A 24,613-nucleotide genomic window follows, 5' to 3' on the forward strand; every position below is an offset into this window, starting at 1 on the left:
GGACCTGCAGGCCTTGGGGAGAGGCTTGTGTGTCCTGTCCTTCCTCCGACTCTCTGGGGCCTGGGGTTGAGGGACTGGGAGCATAGGTTTCCATAGCATCAGGAGCTGGTGGGCAGTGTCACAAGAGTCTCTTGCTCTCAGTGGGTTTGGGGCTGTTGGGGTGGCAGGGCAGAGGCCAGGGTCCAAGCGTGGGGCCAGTTAGGAGGCACCCAGAGAGAGCCTGAGGCCGCATTCCTCTGCCCACCCTTGTCATCTCCTCAGAGCAGTCCACCCATGCCTTGGGTCAGCAGGGAGAGCCTCTGTGGGGTAGGCAGGACGGGGGCCCTGACTCCAGACTCTGCACAGATCTTGGGCTGCACCAGGCCCCAGCCTGGTCCAGCGGCAGATCTGAAGGTCTCCTCCAGAATGGGCCAGCAGAGGGGCCGAGGGCCGGGGTGCGGGGGCAGGAGGAGGGGCCTGGGTTGTGCCACTGAGGCATGGCTGCCTCTGGCCTGGGGAGAGCTGAGGGCGAGACGACCCCCCAGCAGGGTCCAAGGGTGGGACCCTCTTGGAAGAACACCATGGCACCCCGACCGTCTGTGGTGGTAGATCTCCCTCAAGGGTGGGCCCTGCCTGGTGGGAAGAGGGCTGCCCCTTCCTCCCCATGGGGCCAGCTCAGGCATCTCCCTGCCCTGTCCTCCTCTGTGTCTCTTCAGGAAAGATCTCGCTCTGCCCCAGGGTGAGACCCCTCCTCACTCAGCACCCACTCACAATTCTGCCCAGCCAGACTGGCAGCTCTGGAAACTTGGTACAGAGCTACTTCCTGTGGGAAGGGACAGTGAGTGAGAGGGGACAGGCCTCTGCTACAGGCCCAGGTTGGACCAGGCAGGGCCGGATACTTCTGGAGAGGCCCACTCAGCCCACCCCACGCAGAGGGGCCACGTGCCCTGCTCATTCCCTCTCGAGCACCCACCTTGCCCGCTCCTGGCATAGGCCCCCTGCCCTTTCTTGCTGCCTCCTCTCTGGTTCCTCTCCTGGTGACTCACCTCAGGGGCCCACACTGCCCTAGCACCTGGGCTGACCCTGACTCCCCTGACCCCTGTCCCCTGGCATCCTAGGGCTGGCTCCTCATCCTGCCCTGTCCTCTCCCTTCCCCCAAGAGCCAGGTCCCATTCTGCCAGGTGACCGGGTCAGTTATCCATAGCCCTCCTCCAGGTCCTGACCTGCACCCCCCTCTGGTTGTCCAGCTCCTCCCTTCTCCAGGCCCCTTGCAGCTCCCAGGCTGTGCTGGACACAGCCCAGTCCAGGCTTCCCATAAGCCCAGCAGGAGAGACCAGGGCGGCACGTGAGCTGCCAAGCAGGGCTATGTGTGTCCTGGGGACTGGGGAGCAGGGCACTTCAGCCTGGCTGCTCGGGACACTGGTGTTTTGGGGTCACAAGGAATGGTCCTTGAGAGGTCGCTGAGGCCATCCCCCTGCCTCTGGTCCAGGCCCAGACTCCCAGAACCAGTGCCAGCCTAGTCTGGGAGGGGAGCGGTTTCCTCCTTGGTGGTGGGCCAGTGTCTGTGAGGCAGGCACTCATGGGTCCAGCTTTTGCTCTCCAGGGCCCAGGCTGCTCCAGCACCTGGTGAGCCCTACCTCTGACTATCCACTGGGCCTCTTTGGCCCCACCCTCCTGTGCTTGGCAGTTAGTGTCCCGCTCCAGCTGTGGGTAGTGGTTGTTGCAAGGGGCTTTGGGGAACATAGGTGGTCAGGGGCAGCCCCTGGACCCCGTGTCTCAGGCCCACCATCTGTGGATTGCAACTGTGGAAAAGCTAAATAAACACTGCTGGTGTAACTCCTTAGATCTGATCTCCTTCGGAGGGCAGCTCCACCTGATCCCAGCTTACTCTTCAAAACCTCTGTCTGTGAATCGTTATTTTCCAATTCCTCTCCGCCCCTCCCCACACAGGCCACCAACTGTGTGTGTCCCTGCTCTGATTCAGGCTGGCAGGGTCTCCAGAGTCTCCTGGCTACTACCAGAGGCACTGGGGCTGCTGAGGGTCCTGGTTCTTGGTCCAGGCAGGGACTTCTGCCTTTCAGTCTGGGGCAGAGGACAGCCCCATGGCATCCCTCACTCCAGATGCTGGCCCAGCCAATGAGGCTCGGGCCTCGGGACCCTCCCTCAGTACATTGTCCCCTTAAGACTGGACCTGACTTCCCTACACACAGTGGGCACTGCCCAGGCTCAGGCCACAGAGGCGGGTCTGCAACCCTACTTCCAGATCTTTCTCTGTCATCCCCCTTCCCCACTGGGCCCCTCCCACCAGGCTCTGTCCCTGTGGGGCTGGCCTCAACTAGAAGCAGACAAGCTGTCCCCACGGCCCCTCCCGACTTCCCCCTGTCCTCGGGGCCCCTGTGCCAGGGACTCCAGCAATCCCAGGTGCTGCCCTAGATTCTCTTCCTGAGGCCTAACACCCTGCCTGCTCTGAGGACCTCCTGCCCAGCTCCGTCCTCTGGCTTGCATCTGGGGGGATGAGAGCTGGGTGCATCTGAGGTCCAGCGTCTGGACCTCAGCTTTGTCCCTAGAGATCTGGGGGCCACATCCCTGCCACCCTGTAACCCAGTGCCCCTCCTCAGTCCACCTGAACCTCCCAGTACCAGCCATCCTCCCAGGACAATGCCGTCCTGCCAGATGTCCAGGGTCCTGGCAAATTTGACAAATTCTCCCTCAGATCAAAATCCAGCTCTTCTGCTGTGCCGGGAAGTGGGGGTGAATCCTGGGGAGGCCCCCTTATACCCAGCACTGGGGAGCCTTGGGGAAGGGCCCTCTTCCACGGGGGGCCTGCACCCCATGGCCCAGGGCTGTCCTGCTGCCCTGGGGCCCACCGAGCGTGTGGTCCTGACTTCCTTCCTGGGCCCCTGCTTCCTGTGTGGGGCAGCAGGGTGAAGGGCTCGTGGCCTGTCTTGACCATGTCAGTTTTGTGAGTGTCTTGAGTCGGACTCTGGGAAGCAGGGAGCGGTCAAGACCTTGCCCGTGGGGAGGGACTGCTGATCAAGACCCCTCTTGGCACACACCAAGCTGGTCTCTGGAGCATCCCGGGCACGTGACTCTTCTCAACCTCAGGGAGAGAGGACTCACCTTCCTGGAGAGTTCTGGCCTGACAGACCCTTGGGGACAGGGGTCCTGGCCCAGTTTGCAGGCAAGGTCCTGTGGAGGAGGTGGCCCAGCCCCTGGTTGGGGTGGGGCTTTGGAGGAAGGCGGGGCGGGGGCTTCGGGGGTCCTCCCGGGGAGGCTCTGCTTCCCACACTTCCCAGGCAGCTCTGGCCTGTGGCCGCCAGCTCTGCCCCCAGGAGCAACAGTCAGGGGTACCAGGGGCCTCCCCTGCCTCCCCATCTTGACTCAGTGGACAGACACCAGGGAGTGGCCCCTCGCTCACCTCAAACCCAGGTGCCTTCTGAACCAGAGTGCCTGGTTATGGCTCTCCAGTGACAGACCACCTGAAGGACCGGCACGGAGGAGGCCCGGAGCACAGATTCCCAGGCCTGCTGCTGCCATGGCGTGTCCCCCTCCTGCCGCATCCTGACCTACAGCAGCTCCTCCCGCCACAGGGCAGGGACGCCGAACCGCGGATACAGAAGGCGGCATCCAAGTGGGATACTGGGCTCCAGATGCCCAGAGGAGCCACCCACCTTCCCAGCCCCTGGCCCACCTGCGGGAGCCCTCGCTCTTCTTCCTGGGAACTGGCCCCTCGCCTGCCCTCTCCCAGAACCCCAGGAGACGCTCGCCCCCAGCTCGGAGCCCAAGGCCCTGTTTCCAGCGTCCCTCAGAAGAAGTCCCTGCGCCACTGACTGGCTGCCCCCAGCCAGGCCTCCCTCCTTCCTTGACTTGGCCCAGGGCCCTCATCAGGCCCCAGCCCCTGCTTGGCTGGCCCTTGGAGGTGGAGCTCCCTCACGGCAGGCACTGCCTCTGCCCCCAGGAGTCCACCCACTGCCACCGGCCAACCCAGCCGCCGTGTCACCTGGCAGGGACTGGGTGTCCAGTCTCACCTGAGTGGGACAGGTGCAATGAGCAGCTGGTGGTTGCCACCCACTCCCCGAATCCGGCCCTGTTCTTGCTCCTGCAGGTGTTGCCTGCCAGGCCAGGGACAAGCCAGGGGCAGGTGCACGGTCCCAACCTCCCCGGGCAGCAGACTCCAGGCTGGGCCTGCATGGAGCCGGCAAGCACAGGGAGATCCTGGCTAGGGGGCCGATGGCCTTCCTGGGCTGCAGTCTCCCTGCATGGACGGAGGAGTGGGTCCCTGCTGGCTGGGGTCCTGAGGCTGGACAGAGCTCACTGCGGGCTGCAGGCTGGACTTGCCCAGTGCCCGCTCTTTCCTGCCCCTCCCCTGGTGCACACTCACCAGCTCCTCCATGCTGGGCTGCAGGCAGGTCTTGTGGAAGGCCAAGATTGGGGCCAGGGGCCAGGGGTGCCCCAGAGCTGTTTGGGGCCCTGGGCCTGAGTCTGCTCAGTCCCCAGCAGAGTGAGACCCATCCACAATGGCTCCATTTTGGGTTGAGGAAGGGGGTCCTGGGCAGTGCGACTGGGCAGGGGGCAGATGGAGTGGGTGGGTGAGGTACTGGCCTCAGGCTCCTGTTAACAAGCTCACCTGTTAGCCTCACCCCAGGGCGAGCGACTCATATCCCAAATACAAGAAAATAAGCGTGCCCCCTTACGCCTCCTTGGCAGAATTGGGCAAGGGGCAGTAGCAGGAAGGGCGGGGAAGACCTTCTCACTTGGCCCAGCAAAGGTCAGGGAGTGGGCCTCCCACCTGCCTCCGTCAGTCCTGGGTCTCCGCCTGAGGAGGCGGCACCTGCCAAGACCCCCAGCTCCCGGGAGGTCTCGGCTGTGCCCTTCCCCACGTGCCCTGGCCCTGCCTGCTCTTTTGTCCCCCAGACCTGCCACACTCGGAGAGCGCCCAGCCCAAGTCGAGGCAGGACAGCAGCCAGCACCTGTGAGTGTCCACTGTGTGCCCAGCACTGGTGGTTGACCTGTAGCTAGTTACTACCTGTCCTGATCCGGTGGTCACAGCCTCTGTGTCCACCACTCCCACCTGGGAGCAGGCCGAGCTGTGCCCTGGTCCCTGGGACAGGCGAGGAGGGACAGAATGTGCTTGCTGGGGCTGGCCCACTGCCATCCTGCTCTGCCCACAGGATCAAGGCCACCATCCCCACCCCTCTAACCTCCTTTTGCTTAGACACGACTATGAACTGGCTCTGCTGCTCAGCACACCCTGGCCATGCTGGCTGCCCAAGGACCACGAGCTCTCCCACCGGCCTCGCCTCCAACCCCTCTTCAGCTACTGGGAGGGGCAGCTGCCAGGACCCCACAGATGAGTCCTGAAGTGGGACACTGGGGTGGGTGGACCTGGGAGGAGCCCTGTGGGCCAGGCTGGGAAGCCCTCAGAGCCACCTGGGTCTCGGTCTCTTGCAGCCCCCGCTTTCTGGTCTGGGGACAAGTGAGTTTGGTGGCCCAGACCCTGAACTGCAAAAGGAGCAGCCCCGTCAGATACCGCTCCTCACATGCTCAGAGGCAGCCCTTGGTGCTGGAAGCCCCTTTCTCCCCTGTAGGCCCCTGGACCTTGGGTGGCTGCTGTCCTCCTCCAGGGTCTGAGCAGCGGCTTGAGTGCAGGCTGGGTCCACAGAGCCGCAGGGTCTCCTGGTCCTGGGTCTCCGCCACACACCCAGAGAACATGTGCAGGAGACGGGAGACTCCCCAGCCAAGGCCAGGCCAGGCTCAGGAAGGTCCCATCGCTGCGCAAGTGCGAGCGAGCCGCGTGCTCCTGGGCTCCTCTGCCGAGACCACGAAGCAGGCAGGTCATGGGTGCTCTGCGCACAGGTGGCCTGCGCATTGCTGGAGGTGCGGCTGGTCGAGGTCTTGGGAGGCGTGTGTGACTCTCAGTTTTAGACCTGCAGAGATGCGGGCAGGGGGCGGCACCCTCACCCCCCAGAAGCCCCACGTCCCGGGCACTGTCACCATCATGACCCCACATGGAGGTGTCAGGCCAGTCCCCTCCTCTGTCACCCAGATGTTCTGGCCCCTCATGTCCTCCTCCTGCCCAGCCTCCTGCCCAGGACCCTCGGTGTCCTTGGGCTGCTCTGGGCACTGGCTGGGTGTCCTGCAAAGGTTCCTCTGTGGGGCTTGTCTGCTCTGCCATGATTCAGGGCGGTGACAGGAAGACTGAGGTGACGGGCCTGCACGGGTCACCACGGCACCTGGGGCCACTCAGCATGGCCTTTTCTCTACTGATGTGACCTTGGCCTCCTGGCCCAGTCTGTGCCAGGCCATCGGCACGACGTCCCTTCCATCCGTCTCTTCACCTGTGCTCCTGCAGGGGCGTCCCTGGTGCAGCGGCAACAGCAGGGTCTCGGCCCACCTCCTGGGATTTCAGTGTCTCCTGTCATTGGCAGGTTTTCTGCATCAGAGATTTGTGTCCTCTTTCATTTCCTTTTCCAGCTGTTTATTGATATCGGTGTGGACTCATGACATGTATCATACTTTGCAGTATGACCTAATGCTTCATTGTTTACTTTGTTGCTTGAATTGTTCCCACTCTGGCCATTGGGAGCCTGGTCATCGGCCCCGTGTCCCTTCACCTTGACTCCCTGTGTGGGTTTCCCTCCCTCTTTTCTTCCTGCGTGAACACCTGCACCCCCAGAGAGTCCTCCTGCCTGCAGGGCCTCCCGCCTGGCCTTCCGTGCCCCCCAGAGGCCCTGCTCTGCCCTGCAGGCAGCCGGCCCTTCCTGGTGTCCTGAGTGGCGCCACACCTCAGATCCTGGACGACTCCTACGCCCAGTTGTGACCCCAGGGTTACCTGGCGTTGCAGAGGGCACGGCTCGTGCTTCCTGTGGCATGGGTGCACCACGGCCGCCTTGCCTCCCCCTGTTGATGGACACTGGGGGGCTTCCAGTTTGGGGCTGTCACTCATAACATTGCCCGGAAGATCCAGGCACAAGCCTGGCGTGTGCTTTGGTCTCATGGGGAGCACAGAGGAGCCATGGTGGTCAGGGGTGGTTGAGCAGGGGTGGCTAAGCTCCACACCGCCAAGCTGTTTCCCAGGCAGGCTCTCCTCCTGTGGCCACTGTGGGGATGGGAGCACCCAGGGGACGTGTGGGTGCCTGGTCCACCCGAGACCATGGGAACCAGCGGGTTAGCTGCCAGGCTGCAACTCAGCCAGGCCCTGCTGCCCCCAGGATTAGGGTGGTCCCAGGCATCCTGGCAGCCAGGATGGACCCAGCATGCCTGCTTAGACCAGGAGGAGGGCTCAGGCACCTCCCGCTCGGCCCCGGGTCAGAGCAGTGGGGCTGCTCTCACAGTGGCCCCCAGACCCTGAGGGCTTTCTGGGACGGGAGCCTCGGAGACCCAGGAGTGGAGGCAAGGGTGGGTGTGTGGGGGCCCTCGGCGGTCTGAGGTCTGAGGCCGCCCTGGACCTGGCTGACTTGGGGCGTGGCTCACAAGTCCCAAGGCCTCAGGACCAGCCCTACAGTGGGCACCGTCAGTGTCTTGGGGGGCTTCTCTGGCCCCATAGAACGACTCCACAGAAGGGGCCCGGCTCGCCCGGAGCCCAGCACCGAGTCTCCTGGTCCCAGGAACCTGCTGAAGTCTGCTGCCACCCTGGCCTCCCCGCACTGCACCTCCTGCCACTGCCCAGCGCCCTGTGATGCCAGAGGACCTCTCAGCACCCCCTGGCAAACACTGCAAGGTTACCTCCCTAGGTCCCAGCCTGATGTTCCCAGCACCCTGAGCCCCGGACGAGGGCAGAGCCTCTCGCGGATGTGGCCAGGGATGCACCAATCACCAGAAGGCCAGGATGGAAAAACCCCAGCTCCCGGTTAATCCACACAAAGCCAAGAAGCAAGACGACTTCCTGCAAAACAAAATAGCTTTCCACCAGCATTCCTGGCTGATGCACCCAGTCCATCCCTCAGGAGGGACAGAGAGGCTCATGGGCAGAGGCAGCCTGTGCTGTGTGCCTGTGCCCACGTGTGCCAACCTCCCCAGACGGCCTGGAGACCACAGCTTCCTCACCAGGTGGCCGAGCCCTCTGACCCTCTGAATTCCAGCACAGCCCACTCCATCCATTTGCCGAGAGGACACCAAGGGGGTCCCCAGGGCTCCTGCCCTGCCCCTTGTCTGGGTGTTGCTGAGCAGACCTGCCCTTCAGCCACTGGGGCTCCTGGTGGCTGCGCGCTGTGGTTGGGACCTCAGCAGCTGCAGTTCATGGGAGCCCACCCAAGGCCCCTGCCCCGAGCCCTGACTTGGTGGTCTTTGGTGACCAAGAATGCCCTGGTCTGCCTCTGGCTATAGTTTTTGCTCACCAGATACTATCTTCCTCGCTCCTGAGCTGCCCCAGGGCAGAATCTGGACACTCCAATGTGCCAACCACTGGGCCCCCTCCCTGTCCTCCCAAGCCTTCTGTGGGAAGGGCCGAGCCCACATGCAGTGCAGTCTTGGGAGGTCGGGAAAGCCCTGCATGCTCAGAGGGTCTGCAGGGTCCAGGCTGAGGGTCTCCCTCCCAGGCTAAGCTCAGGTGGGAACTCACTTGGCCCTGTCCCCAGAGGTTTCCACCTGCATCAGCTTCAGACCCTCTCTTGGGGCAACTGGGCCTGGGCTGCCCTTCCCTAAGATCCCCCAAAGTCACCCCCTCCCCAGCAAGGAGTCTCAGACACAGAGTCCTGCAAAGAGGGAGGAGTGAACCCCACCCTTCCCCAAGGGTGAGGGGAACAGAGGGACACCCCCTTGTCGCTCCTGCATGGGAGGGGCACTGCCAGGGAACAAGCACCCCTGACCCTGTGGACATCCTGGGATACCCGGGTAGGAAAACATGGGGCCTCCCCAAGGAAGAGGGGCAGCTGTGGGCCTCAGGCCCCAGGAGGGAGGGCGTCAGGGTCTGAGATGGGAGCAGGGACTCCAGTGCAGTTGCACAGCCGCAGGCTGACCGTGGGCGGACAGAGCAGGCCCCCACTAAGTCCTGTCTCCTGAGTCAACTGCAGACTCAGCTCTGGAGGCCGCAGGGGCTGGTCCAGGGCCAGCAGGCCCAGGTGGGGATGGGGAGATGTGCTCTCAAGCCAAGAAAAAGAGAGTCCAGGGCCTGGGAGCCAGGTGTACTGGCCCACAGGGCTGGGCAGGCACCACCCAGGGCCCAGCAGCAGGGGCCAGCAAGAGGTTGCCCACCTGAGGGACAGTGTGCCCAGGCCCCAGGCCCAACCACACCTCTGGGCCAAAGTTCCTGGACAAGCCCTGTCAGACCCCTGGAAGCCCACGACCCTGCAGGACCTGAGAGGGGCCAGGGGTGACCGCGCTGCCCCAGTATCCTCTCACAAGCCTGACCTCCTCTATGGCTCTCTGAGAAGGGCCTCTGTCCTTTCTGTAGTGCCCCCACATGGGCCGGCAGGCAGGCAGAGGGGTCCAGTTCCCTGACAGCATTGCATCTGTCTCCCACTCTGCACGGCCAGGCACACAGGGCTCCGCCATGGGCACGCTGACCCCACCACGGCACCCGAAGGTGGCAGGGGTGGTTTCCAGACCACAGGGACAGGGCAGACAGACTGACTGGGAATGTGGATATGAGCAGGGTGCTGTGTCCCCGTAGCCAGAGTCCAGGGCCCGGAGCCATCTAGGGGCAGCTTCCCGGCAGGTGCCCAGCTACTCACAGGGCTTTGCTTCCTGCCCAGCTTTGCCTACGCCTAGTGACTTGGGGGCTTCATACCACCAAAGCCATCAGCATCCAAAGGCATCTTGAGCTGACTGAGACCCACCCCAGTCACCCAGCCGGGGGCCGCTGTAGTGGGCGAGGCGCGTGAGTGCGGAGCCGGGGTTCCCGAGTGCCCAGGTGCCTCTGGCACCTCCAGGCCCAGGGCGAAGGTCACGGAAACCGAAACCCTCCAAGGTGGGAGGTCCAAGAAGGGAAGTCCCTCTGGGCTTCTCGGACTCCTCACCAGTGAAAGCCCTGCCTGGGTGCCCAGGTGGCTCAGTGACCGGCCTGCACCAGGCCCCAGTTCTGTCCCCGGCAAGGAGAAAGTAAATGGGGCAAAGATGGAGACTCTGGCCTCTGGCTGCGAGGGCAGCCTCCTGGACTCTGCTCTGTGCGAGCCCCTCCCTGGGCATCACTACGCCGGCCGTGGAGCTCAGCTCTCAGCCTCAGCCTCAGCCTCAGCCTCGGAAACAGACTACGCAGCGGAACTGGAGCTGAGGGGTGAATGGCCCCGAGGGAGGGGCCAGGGACTTGAGACCAGCAGTCCTGGTTCGGGGCCAGGAACAAGAGCCCCTCTCGTGGGTGAAGGATGGGGGTCTCCCTGGGAGGAGCTAGGCCACCTTCACTGTGCTCGAGTGTTCGAGTGTGAGGCGGTGAGAGGAGGGGTCCAGCCCAGGGTCGGGCCAGGCTAGGCGGCCCTTCCCTTGCCCTGGTCCCTTGTCCGCAGAGACCCAGAGGAAGAGCTTGCCCTGCTAGTGGTCCAGCAGAGGTGGCTAGGACGCCCAGCATCTCACCCACAGTGTCCAGGGCAGCGTATGGGAGGCCCACGGGGCCATGGCCTCCTCCAGCAGCCTGGGCGGCCCCTCTGAGCCTCATCCACAGGGGCGCGGTGGCCCCTCGCCACCTGGGCTCCCGCGGCAGCGACTCTGCCTCTGATCTGCCCACTCTTCTCCTGTCAGTGCCACAGGTTTCCAGGGCTGTGAGACATTTCCCATTTCGTCTGACCCTCAACTGGGGCAGGACGTGCCCCTGCTGCCAGCTCCACTTTTCAGGCTCTGCTGTGACGCTCCTCTTCCCTTGAAGGCTGGCTGCTCTCTCCAGCTCTCTTCCTCCTCCTCCCCACCATCGCTCCTTCCCGCTGCCCTCCTGCCACCTCCCTCTGTACCGTCCCCAGCTCGCTCTTCTGGGCAGTGGGTTAGGTCACCAAGATACCAGAGTGCACACCGGAGACGGGATGTGTGACACAAGGTCCACCAGGAGATGCCTCCAGGGAGGTCCAGAGGTGGGGGGCTGGACAGTCGCACCTGGTTCTCATGACACCCCCAGTGCATCCCTGGAAAGTAGCACCTCTGTCCCTCTGGAGCCCTGTCCAGTGGTGGCCAGCTCTGTAGCAGGAAGCTGCTCTGTGACAGTGCTGAGCTGCCTGGTCCCCACACATGTCCTCCAGAGACGCATGTTGGGGCCACCAGCCCAGACCTGCGTGCCCGCGCCCCAGCCTGGCTGGTGCTGGGGCACAAGAGGGACGTGGGGCTCCTCCGTTCCTGAAGGATGGCACCTTCTGCCCACGGTGCCACAAGTGCCTCATGGTCTTATCTTGCCCATCTTTTGTAAGGTCCCCCGCTGGCACGTCAGGAGGCACATTGTGACCAGAGCCCATGACCACAGTGCCAAGGACACGGAACTACGGTGAGCCTGCTGGGGAGCAGCCAGGACAGGCCTCCACGCCTCCAGCCTCCAGTCTCCACGTAGCAATCAAAGCTGAGCAATTAGGGCCGACATTGTCTAGCCATGATGTGGGTGTGTGGCCTATTCAGGGCCAAAGACACATTGTTATAATTACTAAAACCCAGCATTCTGGGTTTGGTTTGGTTTGGTTTGGTTTGGCACCGGGGATTGAACCCAAGGGTGCTCGACTACTGAGCTACATTCTCAGCCTTCTTTATGTTTTTTGAAACAGCACCTCCCTAAGTTGCTGAGGCTGGCCTCTGACTTGCGATCCTCCTGACTCAGTCTCCAGTAGCACTGGGATTAGAGGCATGTGCCCCTGTACTGGGCTAATCATTCATAACACTTGGGTTCTGGTTGTACCTCTGGCTTTATTCTCATCTGGCTGTGTGTCTTACACTGAGCACATCACTCTGTAGGAGACAGTGGTGCCCTGTGCACCTGTCCCCTGTCCCCCAGGCCAGGTCCCTGGCCCCTCCATCTCTCTCTGTTTAGTTTTCATCCAAGTCTGTAGGGGGTGCGCCTTTTCACAACTCACTTGACTAGCTCTGGTGCGGCTGACGTAGATGACCAGGCAAGGTCCAGCGGTGGCCGATGAACTGGCAGAGGCAGACACCTGCACAGGCCAACCCAGGCAGACAGACAGCACCCATCCCACTCCTGTCCTGCCTGGCCAGCCTCCCACCTGCCCACTGTGCATCCAGGTCCAGTGGGAGCTTCTGAACAGACTCACAGGGCTGCTGCCCTCTGTTGCGTGAGGTGGTGGGACAACTGTCACTCATGCCGGGCGGGCCATGCAGTCCAGGTCACACCTGGAGTTGGCCTGGGGGCTGGAGAAGACACTCCTGGCTCCAGCAAGACTCTTCCTGCTCCCGAACCAGCTGCACAGCCTGACCTCAGTGCAGGCACAGTCCAGGTCAGCAGAGGGGACAGCACTGGCCAACCCACCACCCACCTGTGGCTCAGCTTCTAGGCCTAGGCACTAGGGTGGACATCCAGGAGGTTCCCAGGAGCCCTTCTGTCTGAGAACCCTGCCCACCAGGCCTGAGAATCTTTCAAGGGGGACTGGGCCCTGTCCCCCCATACACCATGCCTGCACCTCATGGCTCCACACACTGTCCAGCTCTGGATCCCTAGTCTTGGCCTCCTCCTCCTCCCCCTCCCCTCTGTCCTGGGCCTCCTGCCTGTGTGTGCATGTGTGCGCATGCGTGTGCATGTGCGTGTGTGTGCATGCATGTGTGTGCATGTATGTGTGTGTGCGTGCATGTATGTGCATGTATGTGCGTGTGTGTGCCTGTGTGTGCGTGTGCCTGTGTGTGCGTGTGTGTGTGTGTGTGCCTGTGTGTGCATGCACAGGGGCCCAGGTCTGGACAGAAGAGTTGGAGATGGTGTCTCAACCTTTCCCCTCACAGTTGGAGGGGAGTCGTGGGACCCCAAGGTCAGCTGTCCCTGATGTGTCCTGAGTCTGAGTCCCCTCCCTGAGTCCCTCAGCAGCCCCTCCTGCCCATCTGGAGGCCTGGCCTGGCTTCTCCCCACGACTCCTGGCCAAGCCCAGCAGACATTGGGTTTCAAAGAGTCCCAAGAGCCTGTGCCATGGGACCCAGGCCTGGGGGCCATCCCCCCCCTGTGGGCTGGGGCTGCTCTCCCTGGAACATCCCACCCAGGGCTGTGGACTGCTCGGCTGCCAGCTGGTCAGCTGGGCTACCGGACTTGGGCCTGCCTTCCAAGCATCTGAATGCCTCAGGCGCCCTGGCAGCAATGCCCTGGGGACAGAGTCCTGGGTGAAGACAGAGGGCACACTGTTCTCAGAGGCACAGACCCAGGGCCTGAGCTCCAAAGTGGCCTCTGTGTCTGTGCCTGGACAGGCCCAGGTGTAGCTGGTGTGCAGAGCCCCAGACACCAGGGTGTCTCCGTCCTCATGGGCCCACTGTGTCCTTAGTCCCAAGCTCTGGGTGTCACGGGATAAAGTAGCTTCAGTTGTTCTCTGACCCATCCAGGGACTGGCAAGGGCAGGAGCATCCAGTCAGGCAGCTGTCCCTCTGCACCTGGGGCACACGAGGCCAGGTCCCCGCCCAGCTGCTTGGGTCCAGTCCTGGCTCCTCCAGGTTCTTGAGGGGGCCCTGCACTGGGGCCTCAGGAAGACAGGTGTCCTCTGAGAGGTGTTGTGGGGACAGTCCACAGGGTCGCTGCGTGCTGTCAGCTGCCAGGTGGGCCGGAGGGAGAGGAGGCGGGCCAGAGGCCCTGGGCGGCCAGGAACAAGGTCTGAGGGTCCCAGGGACAGTGGGGCGAGTGTCTGCAGAGCTGCTTGCAGGTAAGGGACGGGAATGGGCAGCTGGGCAGCGGGTCGACTGGCTGCATGGGTGCCTGCCAGGCTGGCCCCGCACGCTGGCTCTGAGGCTCGCCCCAGCAGAACCACGGGCCTGCAGGACTCTGACCATGCCCATGGCCACTCTGGGGGTGTAAGGACCCCTTCCCTCAAGCCACCTTCTGGCCCCAAGGAGACGGATGTGGCTGCTGGAGGTTCCCAGGCAGGTCTTGGCCTCCTGGCCAGCAGCCTGCAGTCCCCTCAGCCTGGGCACAGCCGGCCTACGCTCCTGAGCTTGGCCTCCACCTGCCCAGCCCAGACCTGCTGACTCTCGGCAACTGAGGGGCACAGGCACTCCGGCCCCATGAGCTGCCTGGGGCAGCTCCCTGCGACCTTGGTGGAGACTCGGTCGGTATGGCTGAGGACAGACTGTCTCAAGGCAGGTCAGACCCCTCACCCATCAGGGCCAAGGCCAGGGGTCCGTGGGCACCAAAGGCACAAAGACCAACCCAGGGCCATGGATGAGCCCCTGGCACCGACCACTCCACCCACAGCCCACCTGCTCCTCACTGGCCCTGCTCTGTGGGAGGGGCAGGCTGGCTGCTGGCCCAGCAGGCCCAAATGGTGTCCTGGGAGGGACTCCATAATAGAAGACCTGGGAACCTGGCCAAGAAGGGCCAGCAGGAGGCCCCAACCCAAGGGCTGCTTGGCTGGACTCCAGCGAGTGACACAGGGGCAGGCAGGCTGCTCTGGTTGTGCCTGGCTCAGCCGCAGTGTCCCGCAGGCAGGCTGGGAGGGGCTCCCTCAGACAGGAAGCAGGACTGCGCTCAGCAGGCAGGTGCACGCCTGGAGAAGACATGGCAAGGGGAGGCGGTGGCAGCCGCCACCAAAACCCAGAATCACACACGAGGGCTGGCCACCAACAGAAGACGGGCTCTGCCCAGGACTGGGGACCTCTGGGAGAGAGGCATGCCCACACCTCGCTGGGGTGGGGCAGGGGAATCAGCCAACAGAAATGCACAGCCTCCTCCTGCCAGGGCCAGAGGAGCCAACGGGGTGGTTAGGGGCCGGTCCAGCCAGGCCAGCCCACCTCACAGGGCAGAGATCCTTCCTGGGCGCAAGTGGGAAGGACCACCCAGGCACGGCCCTTCTGCCCAAAGACACCTCCTTCCCTCCCAGGTCTCCAGGGTGGACTCCAGCAAGGTGGCTGAAGGCTCCTGACCCCAAGGCCACGTCCTGGTCAGCACATGCACGGGACCTCCCCACGCACCTCAGTCCAGAAGAGCTCACTGCCTCTAACCTGAGGCTTCTGACAGCACCAAAGAGCACAACATATCCCTCCCGTTCACCGACACCTTCCTCGTCCATCTGTCCCTCACCATCCACCCACCACCAGCCAGCCATCTGTCCAATCACTCACCCACCAACCATCGTTCACCCTCCACCCCACACGCCTCACCACCCACCCATCACCATTGCCACCTCCTTGCAACATCCACTTGCCACCCACCCACCTGTCCATCATTCACCCGCTCACCCACCTACCACCATCCACCACACCCACCCGTCCATCTAAACATCCACCCATCTGCCATCATCCATCATTCGCCATGCCCAGGGATCCATCCACCACCCCATCCATTCACCTCCACCCCACCCCCGGCTCCACAGACTCACCACCACCGTGCACCCATGCAATCACACAGCAGACAGGCGTTCACAGCCGTCTCTGTGGCAGATGCCATCTAGTATCTGGGACAGAAGGAAGGACCAAGAGGCTGCTCCTCCGCGTGCAGCTTGCGACGGGCAGCCAGGTACATGCCACGTGGGATGGTGTGGTCAGCCCCGCTGAGGTGCCATCCGGATGGGGCTGGTCATGTCGGGCTTATCAGGGATGGCACAGGGCCTATGCGGACCCTGCCCCAATCCCATTCCAGAAACTTCCTGGGTCCTGCACCAGCTGCCCAGTAGGGAGTGTGTCCAGAACTGGCTCAACTGCCCAGGGGGGAGGTCTGCCTTCACAGGGATTTCTAAACAGGCCCCTCCTGAGTGGTAGTGCGGTCAGGCCCCGGGTGGGCCGTCTCTGGATGTTTTTTGCTGTCTAGCAAGGCCGGGGACTGCAGGGCCAGCCACCTGGCTGGTCCTGGGTGGTGACCTGCTCCACTTGCCCGGTGCGAGGTGGGGCTGAGACCCAAGACGAGGGCTGAGCGGGGGCTGCCCTTGTGGGCTGGGTGGGGCAGAAGGCAGCGGGTGGACCGTCACCTCACAGGTGTGCATGGTTAGGGCTGGGGTGGGGATCTTGGCTCGTGGCCCGGAACCTTCTGTGACTCCCCACGCCTCTCTACAGCCTGTGGGGGCCAGGCCTAGGGCTGCTCATCCCCACTCCCCAGAGAGGAAGCCCCACCACCTCCACCCTCCCAGTCTGGGTCCTCCACCTGAGGCCTGCTCCTGTCCTGGGCCCTGACCGCCCTGCCTGCGTGCTCAGGGGTGCCCTGGCCCCATGTAGCCCCTCATGGCGGCCCTGAGCTCTGCCTGGAGAGGTACACAGCTGGGGGCCCGTCCTGGGGTGGAGGGCCCATTGTGACCCTGCCCTGCCCCGGGCCCCTTTGCCCTTGCCTCTCACCGACCCCAAGGCCACGTCGGGCACTCTGGGTCCTGGACAGTGCCTTTATTCATGTGGACAGTGGAGGAGGGGTAGGGCCAGGGGAGGCACGTTCAGCAGGCAGGCTCGGGCAGCTGGTCTGCAGGGGTGAGGGACAGCAGCACAGAGATGAGGGAGAACCAGTGTGCAAAGCCCAGGAGGGACGCCAATGAGGGGAGCAGGCAGGTGGCCTGGGGCGGGAGGGATGGGTGCCAGGAGGGAGGGCCAGGGATGTGCCTCAGCGTGCTGCATGCCCCCAGCCGGCCTGCTCCCTTCCCACCGTTACCCAGCGCAGCCGGGAAGGCGATGTTGTCCCTCGTCAGGCCCTGAGCCTGCACCAGGCAGGCGAAGCGTCTCAGCGTCCCCAGGGGTAGGTTCCAGTTTCTGCCTGTGCCCGAGACGCATGAAATCCCTTAGCCACCCAGCTCGGTGGTGGGCGGGTCCCTGGTCCCCCGCCGCCACCAGGGCTGTCGCAGGGCCCGGGCCAGGCTAGGGCTCACCCAGCAGGCTGATCCTGATGATGGCCTGGCCGCCCGACCGTCTGACGGACAGCAGCAGGGCAGAGGCGGTGTAGTCGCTGTCCACCACCTGGACGTCTTCGCTGAACGTGCCAGGCTCTGAGGGGCACAGGCGTCAAGTCCCCTGGCCAGCGCCCGCCTCCCACCCACGTCAGCCTCACCTTTGGTGTCCACGGTGAAATGCCCAGGCTGGGCTGCCGGTGTCAGCACATAAGACCAAGTGTCACAGCGCTTGCCCCTGCGGGGGTGCAGGGGGGGCTGTGGAAGTTGGCTGGCCCAGCCCGAGGCCCCCGGGAGACCTATTCCTGGGCTGGCAACCTTAGCCCTGGACCCTCGGTCTACACTTGGCAGCCCTGCCCGGTCCACACGTAGGCAGCTGCCCTTTGGCCTGACAAGGAGGCCCCAGTCCACAGGGGGCAATGAGAGAAGAACAGCCTTTTCTGGGTCAGCCCCGCTCCGGGCAGCGTGGCTGGACTCCAGCCCACGAGCCCCGGGCTTGGCCAAGCAAGGCTGGAGCTGAGGCCAGAAGGTGCGGGGTGGGGCATAGAGGACCCAGGGCAGACCATCACTGGCCTAGGCTGGCCACCCTGCGTGCCACTTGCCTGGGCCGTAGGAAAGCACCCAGGGTGGAGGGCTTCCCAGGAGCGTGCTTGTTCAGAGGAGCTGCGTGGGCAGGCGGGCCAGGCCTGACCCCTTGCTCCCCCAGCCCCCAACTCCCAGCCCATCAATCCTGGACCCAACCCAGGCAAGCAAGACCCCCAGGAATCTGAGGCCCTGTGAGGGGTTCTGAACGCAGCCAGCCCTGCGCAGGTGACCCCCGGTCTCCTGGGGCTGATCAACTCCCAGTCCCCAGAGGTTGGGATGCTTCGGCCTCGGCTCCCCGGCCTGTGTGGCAAAGTCCCCTCACTTCAGTGATCTGCGGGTGCTAGTTGGACTCCAAGAGCCCTAACCAGAGAAGTCACCAGGCCCTCTTTCTCCCCTGCAAGCCAGCCAGGTCAGGAAGCAGGGCTGCAGGCCAGGAAGGGGCTGCAGGGAGAGGCTGTTGTCCCCGGCACCCTCGGGGTTCCCACAGGCTGTCCATCAAAGCCAGCTGCTTCTCCTCATTATCCAGGTAGGCCCCCCGAGAGCACGTGGGCCCACGTGGCCCCAGGCGCAGCTTCTGGTTCAGGAGAAGCCATGACTCCAGAAGGGCCGGTCAGAGGCTGCCCCCAGAGTCCCTCTGTGGCCTGGGAACCTGTGGGAACTCTGGCGCTGCCTGATAGGGATGGCAACCTGCCTGGACAGTCAGGCGGGGTGGGCAGAACCGACCGCAGTCCAGCCACAGCGGGATCCACATGCACTGCCCGTTCCGGGCATGCTGGGCTGGGTCAGCCAGTCACTGCGCAGCCTGTGCACTGGACAGAGGCCTCAGGACGTGGCACGCAGCCCGTGGTGAGACGGAGCCCCTGATGGCTCCTGGGAGAGAGGACCCAGATCCTCAGCTGCTCAGACCACAGGACACCCCGCTTACCGGGTCATGGCATTGGAGACCTCAAAGTGGCCCTTTTTGTTGAGCTGATAGGTCGTGGAGAAGGAATTCAGCAGAGCCCGGTCTTCCCGTCTGTAGGTGTTGCTCGCCAGGCCGAGGACGAACCACTGCCCCTGGAACTACAGGGCAGGATGGCAGGCCAACAGTCCCCTCCCCCACGCCCGGGACAGCGCTGAACCAGGATCCCACCCAGGCGGCTGCCCAGCATCCGGCCTGCAGCAAGGGCACTGGCGGCACAGACTGTCCTGGATCTGGCAGGGACTGGGGGACCTAGCCAATCGCCAGGGGCCTTCTGCAGCCCCAGTTTCCCCGCATGTACAGAGGGTGCAACTAGTGGGAGCTATGGGAGGGAGCTGGTGGCCCAGGAAGGTCTGTCAGGGTCCTTTCCTGTTGGAGGCCAGGGGAGCCCGAGAGCAGTGCCCGCCAGCCTTTGTGTGTTCCCCCTCCATGAACTTGAACTTGGGTCCCAGCCCACTGCCTCCCCTCCCCCTCCCTCAGAGACCCTGTACCTGTTCACTTTGGAAGTTGGCCATGTGTGGCCTGGGGGTTGGGTCCTGCCCCTGCAGGGCTTCGGGCAGGGTGAGTGAGAGCAACAAGACACACCAAGGGCTCATCCTGGTAGCCACTGGCCCCAGAGGGACCTCTTTATGGCTCACCTGGCGGGTGCCCCTCCCAAGGGGGTGTGGCAGGAGAGGCGGGTGTGGAGGGCAGTCTTGCGGGAAACAGGGCAGGCAGGTGGGTCCCTCTGCAGACCCTGCCCCTGCCTGGGGTCCCTGAGTCCCAGGCAGGAGGGCATGGAAGGCCTGCTGGGCCTGGTTTTGGATCCCTCTTTGCTCCCAGCCCCCTTTCAAGTGTCCCACAAAGGGAGGGTCAGAGGACCCTGCCAGCCCTGCCCTGATGACCCCTCCTACCACAGAATGTCCTGTCCTGGGCAGACAGCATGGCCCCACAGAGCTCGGCCAGCCCCCAGGGCCCCACAAGGACCTCTGCCAACACGGGGTGGGTGGCACAGCCAGCTGGCCTGCAGCCAGGAGAGCGTGGGTGGGCCCGCGGGAGAGGGAGGGGAGGCAGCCTGGACTTCCAAAGGGACCTGCACAGCAGGGGCTCTCCCTCTGCCAGGGTCCTGCCCAAAAAGGGTCTAGCAGGGAGGACTGGACAGACATTGGCTTCCAGCTGCCCTGGTACCCTTGGAAGTCAGGCCTGGGAAGCAAATGCCCCCTCTCTGGACGCTCCTCCCTCTCACCACACTGGCAGCTGAGGTGGGCAGAGCTGGCTCCTTCATTGCGGGACCAGGGACGCTATGGCCTGGTTGCACCTGCCCAATAGGGCGCCTCACCTGTAAGCCCCCAGTCCTGGCCACTTCCTCCCTCTCCCAGCCCTGCTCACAGGGGAGGTGGGCCATCCCAGGAAGTCCCTGGCCTTGGCAAGCAGTCCTGGGCAGGAGCCCCACCACCAAAGCTGAAGGTTTCAGGGCTGGACCTGCCCTGGCCTGGCCAGGAGGGCAGCTTGCTGTGCTCTGACTGGTTACCCAGGAAGAGAACCATGTGATCCAGGTACCAAGACCCCTCTCTACCCTGAGGTTGCGGAAGCCACTTTCCACTCTCCATCTCCTGGAGCCTACTGGGGGCCTGGTCAGCAGCCCCTGGCCCCACTCTCAGCCTGGCCAGTCATTGTCCCCTTCCCAGTGCTGTCTTAGTCACAGGGCACTCTGGGGCAATTTGGGGAGCAGTGGTCACTAGCATGTCCCAAGTACAGAGACAGCTGGTCCCTCCATACGGACACACACCCATGCAGGGCCCTGCGATGACCGGGCCTTCCCTGGCCATCTCGAGCTGCACAAAGCCCCAGAGCTGCAGAGGCCAGGCGGGGCCATGTCCTTTTCCAGACGCCATGTGCCACTCCAGCCCCGCCAGGCCCACTCAGGCTCCATGTGTGTCGCGGGGCCGCTGGCAGCCGCTGCTGACCTCTGCGCCCCACTGCCCTTCCAGGAACGTCCTGGACTGGGCAAGGGACAGCTGCAGGGTGGCTGCTCCTGCCTTTGCTGTGACTGGCAAAGGATGCAGGTGATCCCACCGCCAGTCGGGTGCCCCAGGTGTGCTTACCCAAGCCGGGCAGGAAGTCCCTGTTACATGGCAGGACGGTCCCACCTGCCGTGTCTTAGGGGCCAGAGTGGGGTCTGGGCTCCTAGGGTGTCCTGGAGCTGACAAGGGCTACCCGCAAGGCCAGGACACAGGCAGGCAGAGCACTCCCGGGAGACTGCGGGAGGGGCAGGCCAGCCTGGGGCAGAGGGTCTGACAGGGAGGGGAGCTGCCCAGCCCCGGCCCAGCCCTGGCCCGCTCGGAGCCCAGCACACCCCCACTGCACCACCCGTACCCCTCCCTGCTCCAGGACCCCTCCTCCTGCTCCTCGCTGTTCCCCCACTTCCTGCCTGTCCCCTCGGTCCTCCATGGGCCTTCATCTTGCCCTTCCTAACCTGCCAGGAGGACAAGTGACCTTCAGCACCTGCCCTGTCTCCTCCCTCCCAGAAGACTCCTGGCACTGCCCATACCTGCTCCCAGCAGCTCCCAGGGACATGGGAGGGATGGAGGAGGAGCTTGTCCCACCTGTGGGGCCCGACCACCTGCCCCTCCAGTGCCTGTGGGCAGGAGGGCAGATGCGTGACTGCCCATGGCCACCCATCCTGCCTATGGAACCAGGACACTGGGACCCAGAAACAGTCCCTCACACCAGATAGGTCGCACGCGGCGCAGCCCCCGCCTGTTCCCAGGCCCTCCAGCGCCCTCCCTGCCACAGGTCTCAGAAGAGACGACCAGCTGATCATTCGTGCCCACAGATCTTTAAAACAGATTTTCTCTTGATGTTGCAAACCACCTATCAGAATTCAAAGGCACAGTACAAACTACAAGAAATAGTTTTAAGTAAAAAAGACGCACGTGGAGCTATCATTATTTAACCTAATGCTTGAACATTTAATTGGAGCTTGTTAATTTTATGAAATCATGAATTTATGAAAATGAAATGTGTGTCGATTCTAGTCGCTGCATCTTCTAGTCCCCTGCAAGGAACCAAGTCGCCTTGGTCAACTGCCCCCAGACCCATGGCAGATTCGCAGGTCCAGGCCACTGGCGCTCTCAGAGGGCCTCGGCGCCTCCCCAGAACAGAAAGACTAGCAGGCTCACTCGGGAGCCGCAGCTCCTGTCTGGGGACACTGCCAGGCTGGAGGAGGCTCCTTGGGGCCCGGAGCCCTCAGGGTCTTTCTTCAGGGCCCCGTGTGACATGGTTGCCCTTGGGGTCCCTATTTTTTGGGCCTCTGGGACATGGAGCTGGGGGCAGTCCTCTGTGGCCCTGTCCCTCTGGCCCTGCCTCCTACTCCCTCCAGCCCCACTTATCCACCCTCCCGAGTCCAGCTGCACAGGGCCACTGGGGGTTGCAAGGGGACCCGCAGGATGTGGAGCTGTGGGAGGGCTGCTCTTCCTTGTAGCCCCCACCCAGCCTGAGGCCTTCTGTGCTCCCTGGGCTGGGCCGCAGGCAAGGCTGCTCCAGACCCCCAATGCTGTTCCCGTTCTCTGTGGCCCAAAGCTCACTGAGCACCCTGGGTCCCCCCACAGCCCGAGGCAAGGCGGACACTAGAAGGGAGGACATGCTGAGCAAGGGACCCAGCTCCAAGGTCCTGCCCCACCCACCACCCTGCCTGTGACCTGGTTGGACTCTGGGTGTGAGCTCTGGGGGCTGCCCGGCCCGTCAGGGGTTCCTCCTGTGTCCAGAGTCCCAGGCCCACCTTAGCTCACCCCCAGAGACCTCCACCTCTCTGCTTCAACTGTTTTCCCTCCCCCCAGAATCTCCCTGGCAAGGGGCACCCTGTGGCCAGTCCTGCTCCCAGGAGTCCCTGGCTCACAGAGTACAGGACATCAGGCCTCACATCTTCCTAAGAGGGACAACGGCTCAGCTCAGCCAGGCACCATGTCCCGTGATGGTGAAGGTACCCCTCTGCCCATCTCTGACAGGGCTGTCCTGCCGCAGGCCACAGGGGCCCCTAGGCCTCTGGCTCTTCAGCTTCCGGGAGGGGGTCAGGGATATGAGGCCAAGACCTCCGGGCAGGAGCTGTGTTCTCCTCAGGTAAGTGCACCTGGGCAGGGCCCTGGGGCCCAGTAGGCTGTTGGAGACGGGCAGCCCAGAGGCTAGCATGGGGTAAGGGAAGCACAGCCCCTGCAGAGCCGGGCTTCACAGCAGGGGGAAACTGAGGCCCAGGGGAAGTCAGGGCCCAGGTGCTTCTAGGAAGATGTTTCCAGCCCCACTCCCTGGAGGGGGCAGTTCTCAAATGGCCAGGGGAACAAGCCACCTTCCCCCCTAGTGCTAGCAGGCACCAAAAGGAGTCAGGGGTCCAGTGTGATGTTTAATGAGTTCCCAGGTGGAGGCGGCTTCCAGGGGCAGATGCGCAGGGCCCTATGTGGCTGCACTGCTCTGGGTGCCGAGGAGGGCAGCAGGTCCACCATCGAGGGTCTCACAGGCCTCACCTCCTCACTTCTGCAGCAGACGGGAGGCTCAGCAGGGGCCGGAAGGAACCCCACTGAGGCCAGTGACCGCTACCCCTCGGCCCACTCACCATCTAGGATATGGAACTCGTCGGCAGCCGCGCAGAAACCTGGAGGCCCAGGTGGTAGTCAGAGGGGGCAGTATGTCAGCCAGGAGGGGACCCGCTGGGGACACTCACCATACTTGGGGAAGTATAAGATCTGGTCTTCAGTCAGGTTGGCTCCCTTGACCTGCTGCTCGAACACACTCAGGACAGAGCCACTCACAGGCAGCGAGCGGGCTGTGGGACAGACAGGGCCACTGGGCACTGGTGCGGGCAGGGTAGGGTGCTCTGGGCACAGTCTTGGTGCGGGCAGGACTGGCTGGCGGTGCCCATTCCCACCCCAACCCCCACACCAAGCCCATCTGCAGCAGTTCCTCCCTGGGCACCAGCACAGGAAGGTCAGGGTGGGAGGGGGAAGGGAGGCCCTTGCACGTGCAGAGCCCGAGTGCCTGAGTGGACACTGGCCACCACACACCGTACAGCTTCACAGACAGCTGCCTTGCCCGCTCCAGGTACAGAATGGCGAAGCCCTGGTAGTCCGTCGCAGCGACCACCACGTGCACAGGGCCCCGGGCACCTCGGGCTGCGGCAGAGCCACGCATGTCAGCCCCCACCCCGCCTGCCGCCCTGCACCCTCTCAGCTGCCCGCACCTCACCTTGGAGCAGGAAGCGGCCGGGGACCCCTGTGTCTCTGTAAAGCTGCCGCACCTGCCAACAGACCCCATCCCTGGGGTGGGGGGGAGTGGAGGAGACGCCAGGCACAGGGGACCCCGGCCTGGGCGGGACCACAGCAGGGCGGGGGCAAGGGTGGCAGGTCATGTGGGGACTCACAGCTTGCGGGAGGTGCTGATGAGCATGGCTGCACCCTGGGGAGCCACGTGCAGTGTGGTGGCCTCAGCCTGGTGACCCTGCTCCTGTAGAGAGCGGCAGGCAGAGCCCACACCCACGAGGAGCCATGTCCCTGAAAACTGAGGTCAGGCACCAGAGGGACTCCAGGACACCGCGGGGCTGGGCAAGCTCCTGCCCCACTCCCTCCGCCCTCCATCTGTCCCCAGCTCTAACCTGCTGGGCACTGAACCTGGCCTTGGGTTGGATGGTGCTGACAAGGGTTGGGGGCCGGCGGGGCCGAATCCTCTGGCCCAGTGAGTTGGCCACCAGCAGCAGGGTCAAGAGCAGTGGGGTCCCAGGGGGCAGCATGGTGACAGTGGCAGTGTGGGGAGGCCAAGGGCAGCAGTGTCCCAGGTCAGAGTCCACTGTCCAGTGCCACCGGAAGCCCAGCCCAGGAAGTCCACGGCTGTCCCCTGCCTCCCCAAACCCCCACCCTGGGCCACGGTCCTCCCAGCCTCCTCAGGAGCCAGGCCTCAGCAGGAACCCGGCACTGTGTCCTGGATACAAAGTTCTGGTTGACCTTTGGTTCCTTGTCCATGTATCCCTGCAACCTCGATTTCCACTGGAGGTCAGTGCTCACCACTTTGCGCATCTATCGCCTTTAGACTACCAACGTCCGGTTTCGTTCTCACCGTCAGCGACAGTGGGCTCGCGAAGCTCGAGGCGGGACAGTCAGAGGCCGGTCTCGAACCCGCGGACCTTGGACCGCCGGGGTCCCGCCCCCGGGCGCGTCCCCACCGC

General features: G+C 63.8%; 2 protein-coding genes across 9 annotated transcripts; both read right to left on the reverse strand.

Moving 5' to 3' along the window:
• Positions 1–15,342: 15,342 nt before the first annotated feature.
• Positions 15,343–19,589, reverse strand: Lcn12 (lipocalin 12). 6 transcript variants are annotated; one of them, XR_007104847.1, is made up of 6 exons: positions 19,065–19,586; positions 18,391–18,527; positions 17,042–17,118; positions 16,863–16,979; positions 16,649–16,746; positions 16,447–16,462 (listed from the first exon to the last, which is right to left on the reverse strand). XR_007104847.1 is itself a non-coding variant. In XM_047523672.1 (5 exons), the coding sequence occupies exons 1-5, from the start codon at positions 19,569–19,571 to the stop codon at positions 16,437–16,439; spliced, it is 885 nt and encodes a 294-aa protein (XP_047379628.1). In that variant the 5' UTR covers positions 19,572–19,589; the 3' UTR covers positions 15,343–16,436. The 6 variants fall into 6 exon arrangements, 5 of the variants coding, with proteins under 5 accessions (XP_047379628.1, XP_047379626.1, XP_047379630.1 ...); XM_047523672.1 differs by lacking the exon at positions 17,042–17,118 and having other exon boundaries at positions 15,343–16,462; positions 19,065–19,589; XM_047523674.1 differs by lacking the exon at positions 19,065–19,586 and adding an exon at positions 18,918–19,035 and having other exon boundaries at positions 15,355–16,750.
• Positions 19,590–21,359: 1,770 nt separating this feature from the next.
• C8g (complement C8 gamma chain) lies at positions 21,360–24,322 on the reverse strand. Of its 3 annotated transcripts, none has more exons than XM_047525361.1 (7): positions 24,047–24,322; positions 23,816–23,952; positions 23,641–23,711; positions 23,460–23,567; positions 23,120–23,221; positions 23,012–23,014; positions 21,360–22,932 (listed from the first exon to the last, which is right to left on the reverse strand). In XM_047525361.1, the coding sequence occupies exons 1-7, from the start codon at positions 24,179–24,181 to the stop codon at positions 22,919–22,921; spliced, it is 570 nt and encodes a 189-aa protein (XP_047381317.1). In that variant the 5' UTR covers positions 24,182–24,322; the 3' UTR covers positions 21,360–22,918. The 3 variants fall into 3 exon arrangements, with proteins under 3 accessions (XP_047381317.1, XP_047381316.1, XP_047381318.1); XM_047525360.1 differs by having other exon boundaries at positions 23,012–23,050; XM_047525362.1 differs by lacking the exon at positions 23,460–23,567 and having other exon boundaries at positions 23,012–23,050.
• Between the last annotated feature and the right edge of the window lie 291 nt (positions 24,323–24,613).

Source organism: Sciurus carolinensis, chromosome 14 (genome assembly GCF_902686445.1).
Source record: "Sciurus carolinensis chromosome 14, mSciCar1.2, whole genome shotgun sequence".
Classification (NCBI taxonomy): Eukaryota; Metazoa; Chordata; class Mammalia; order Rodentia; family Sciuridae; genus Sciurus; species Sciurus carolinensis.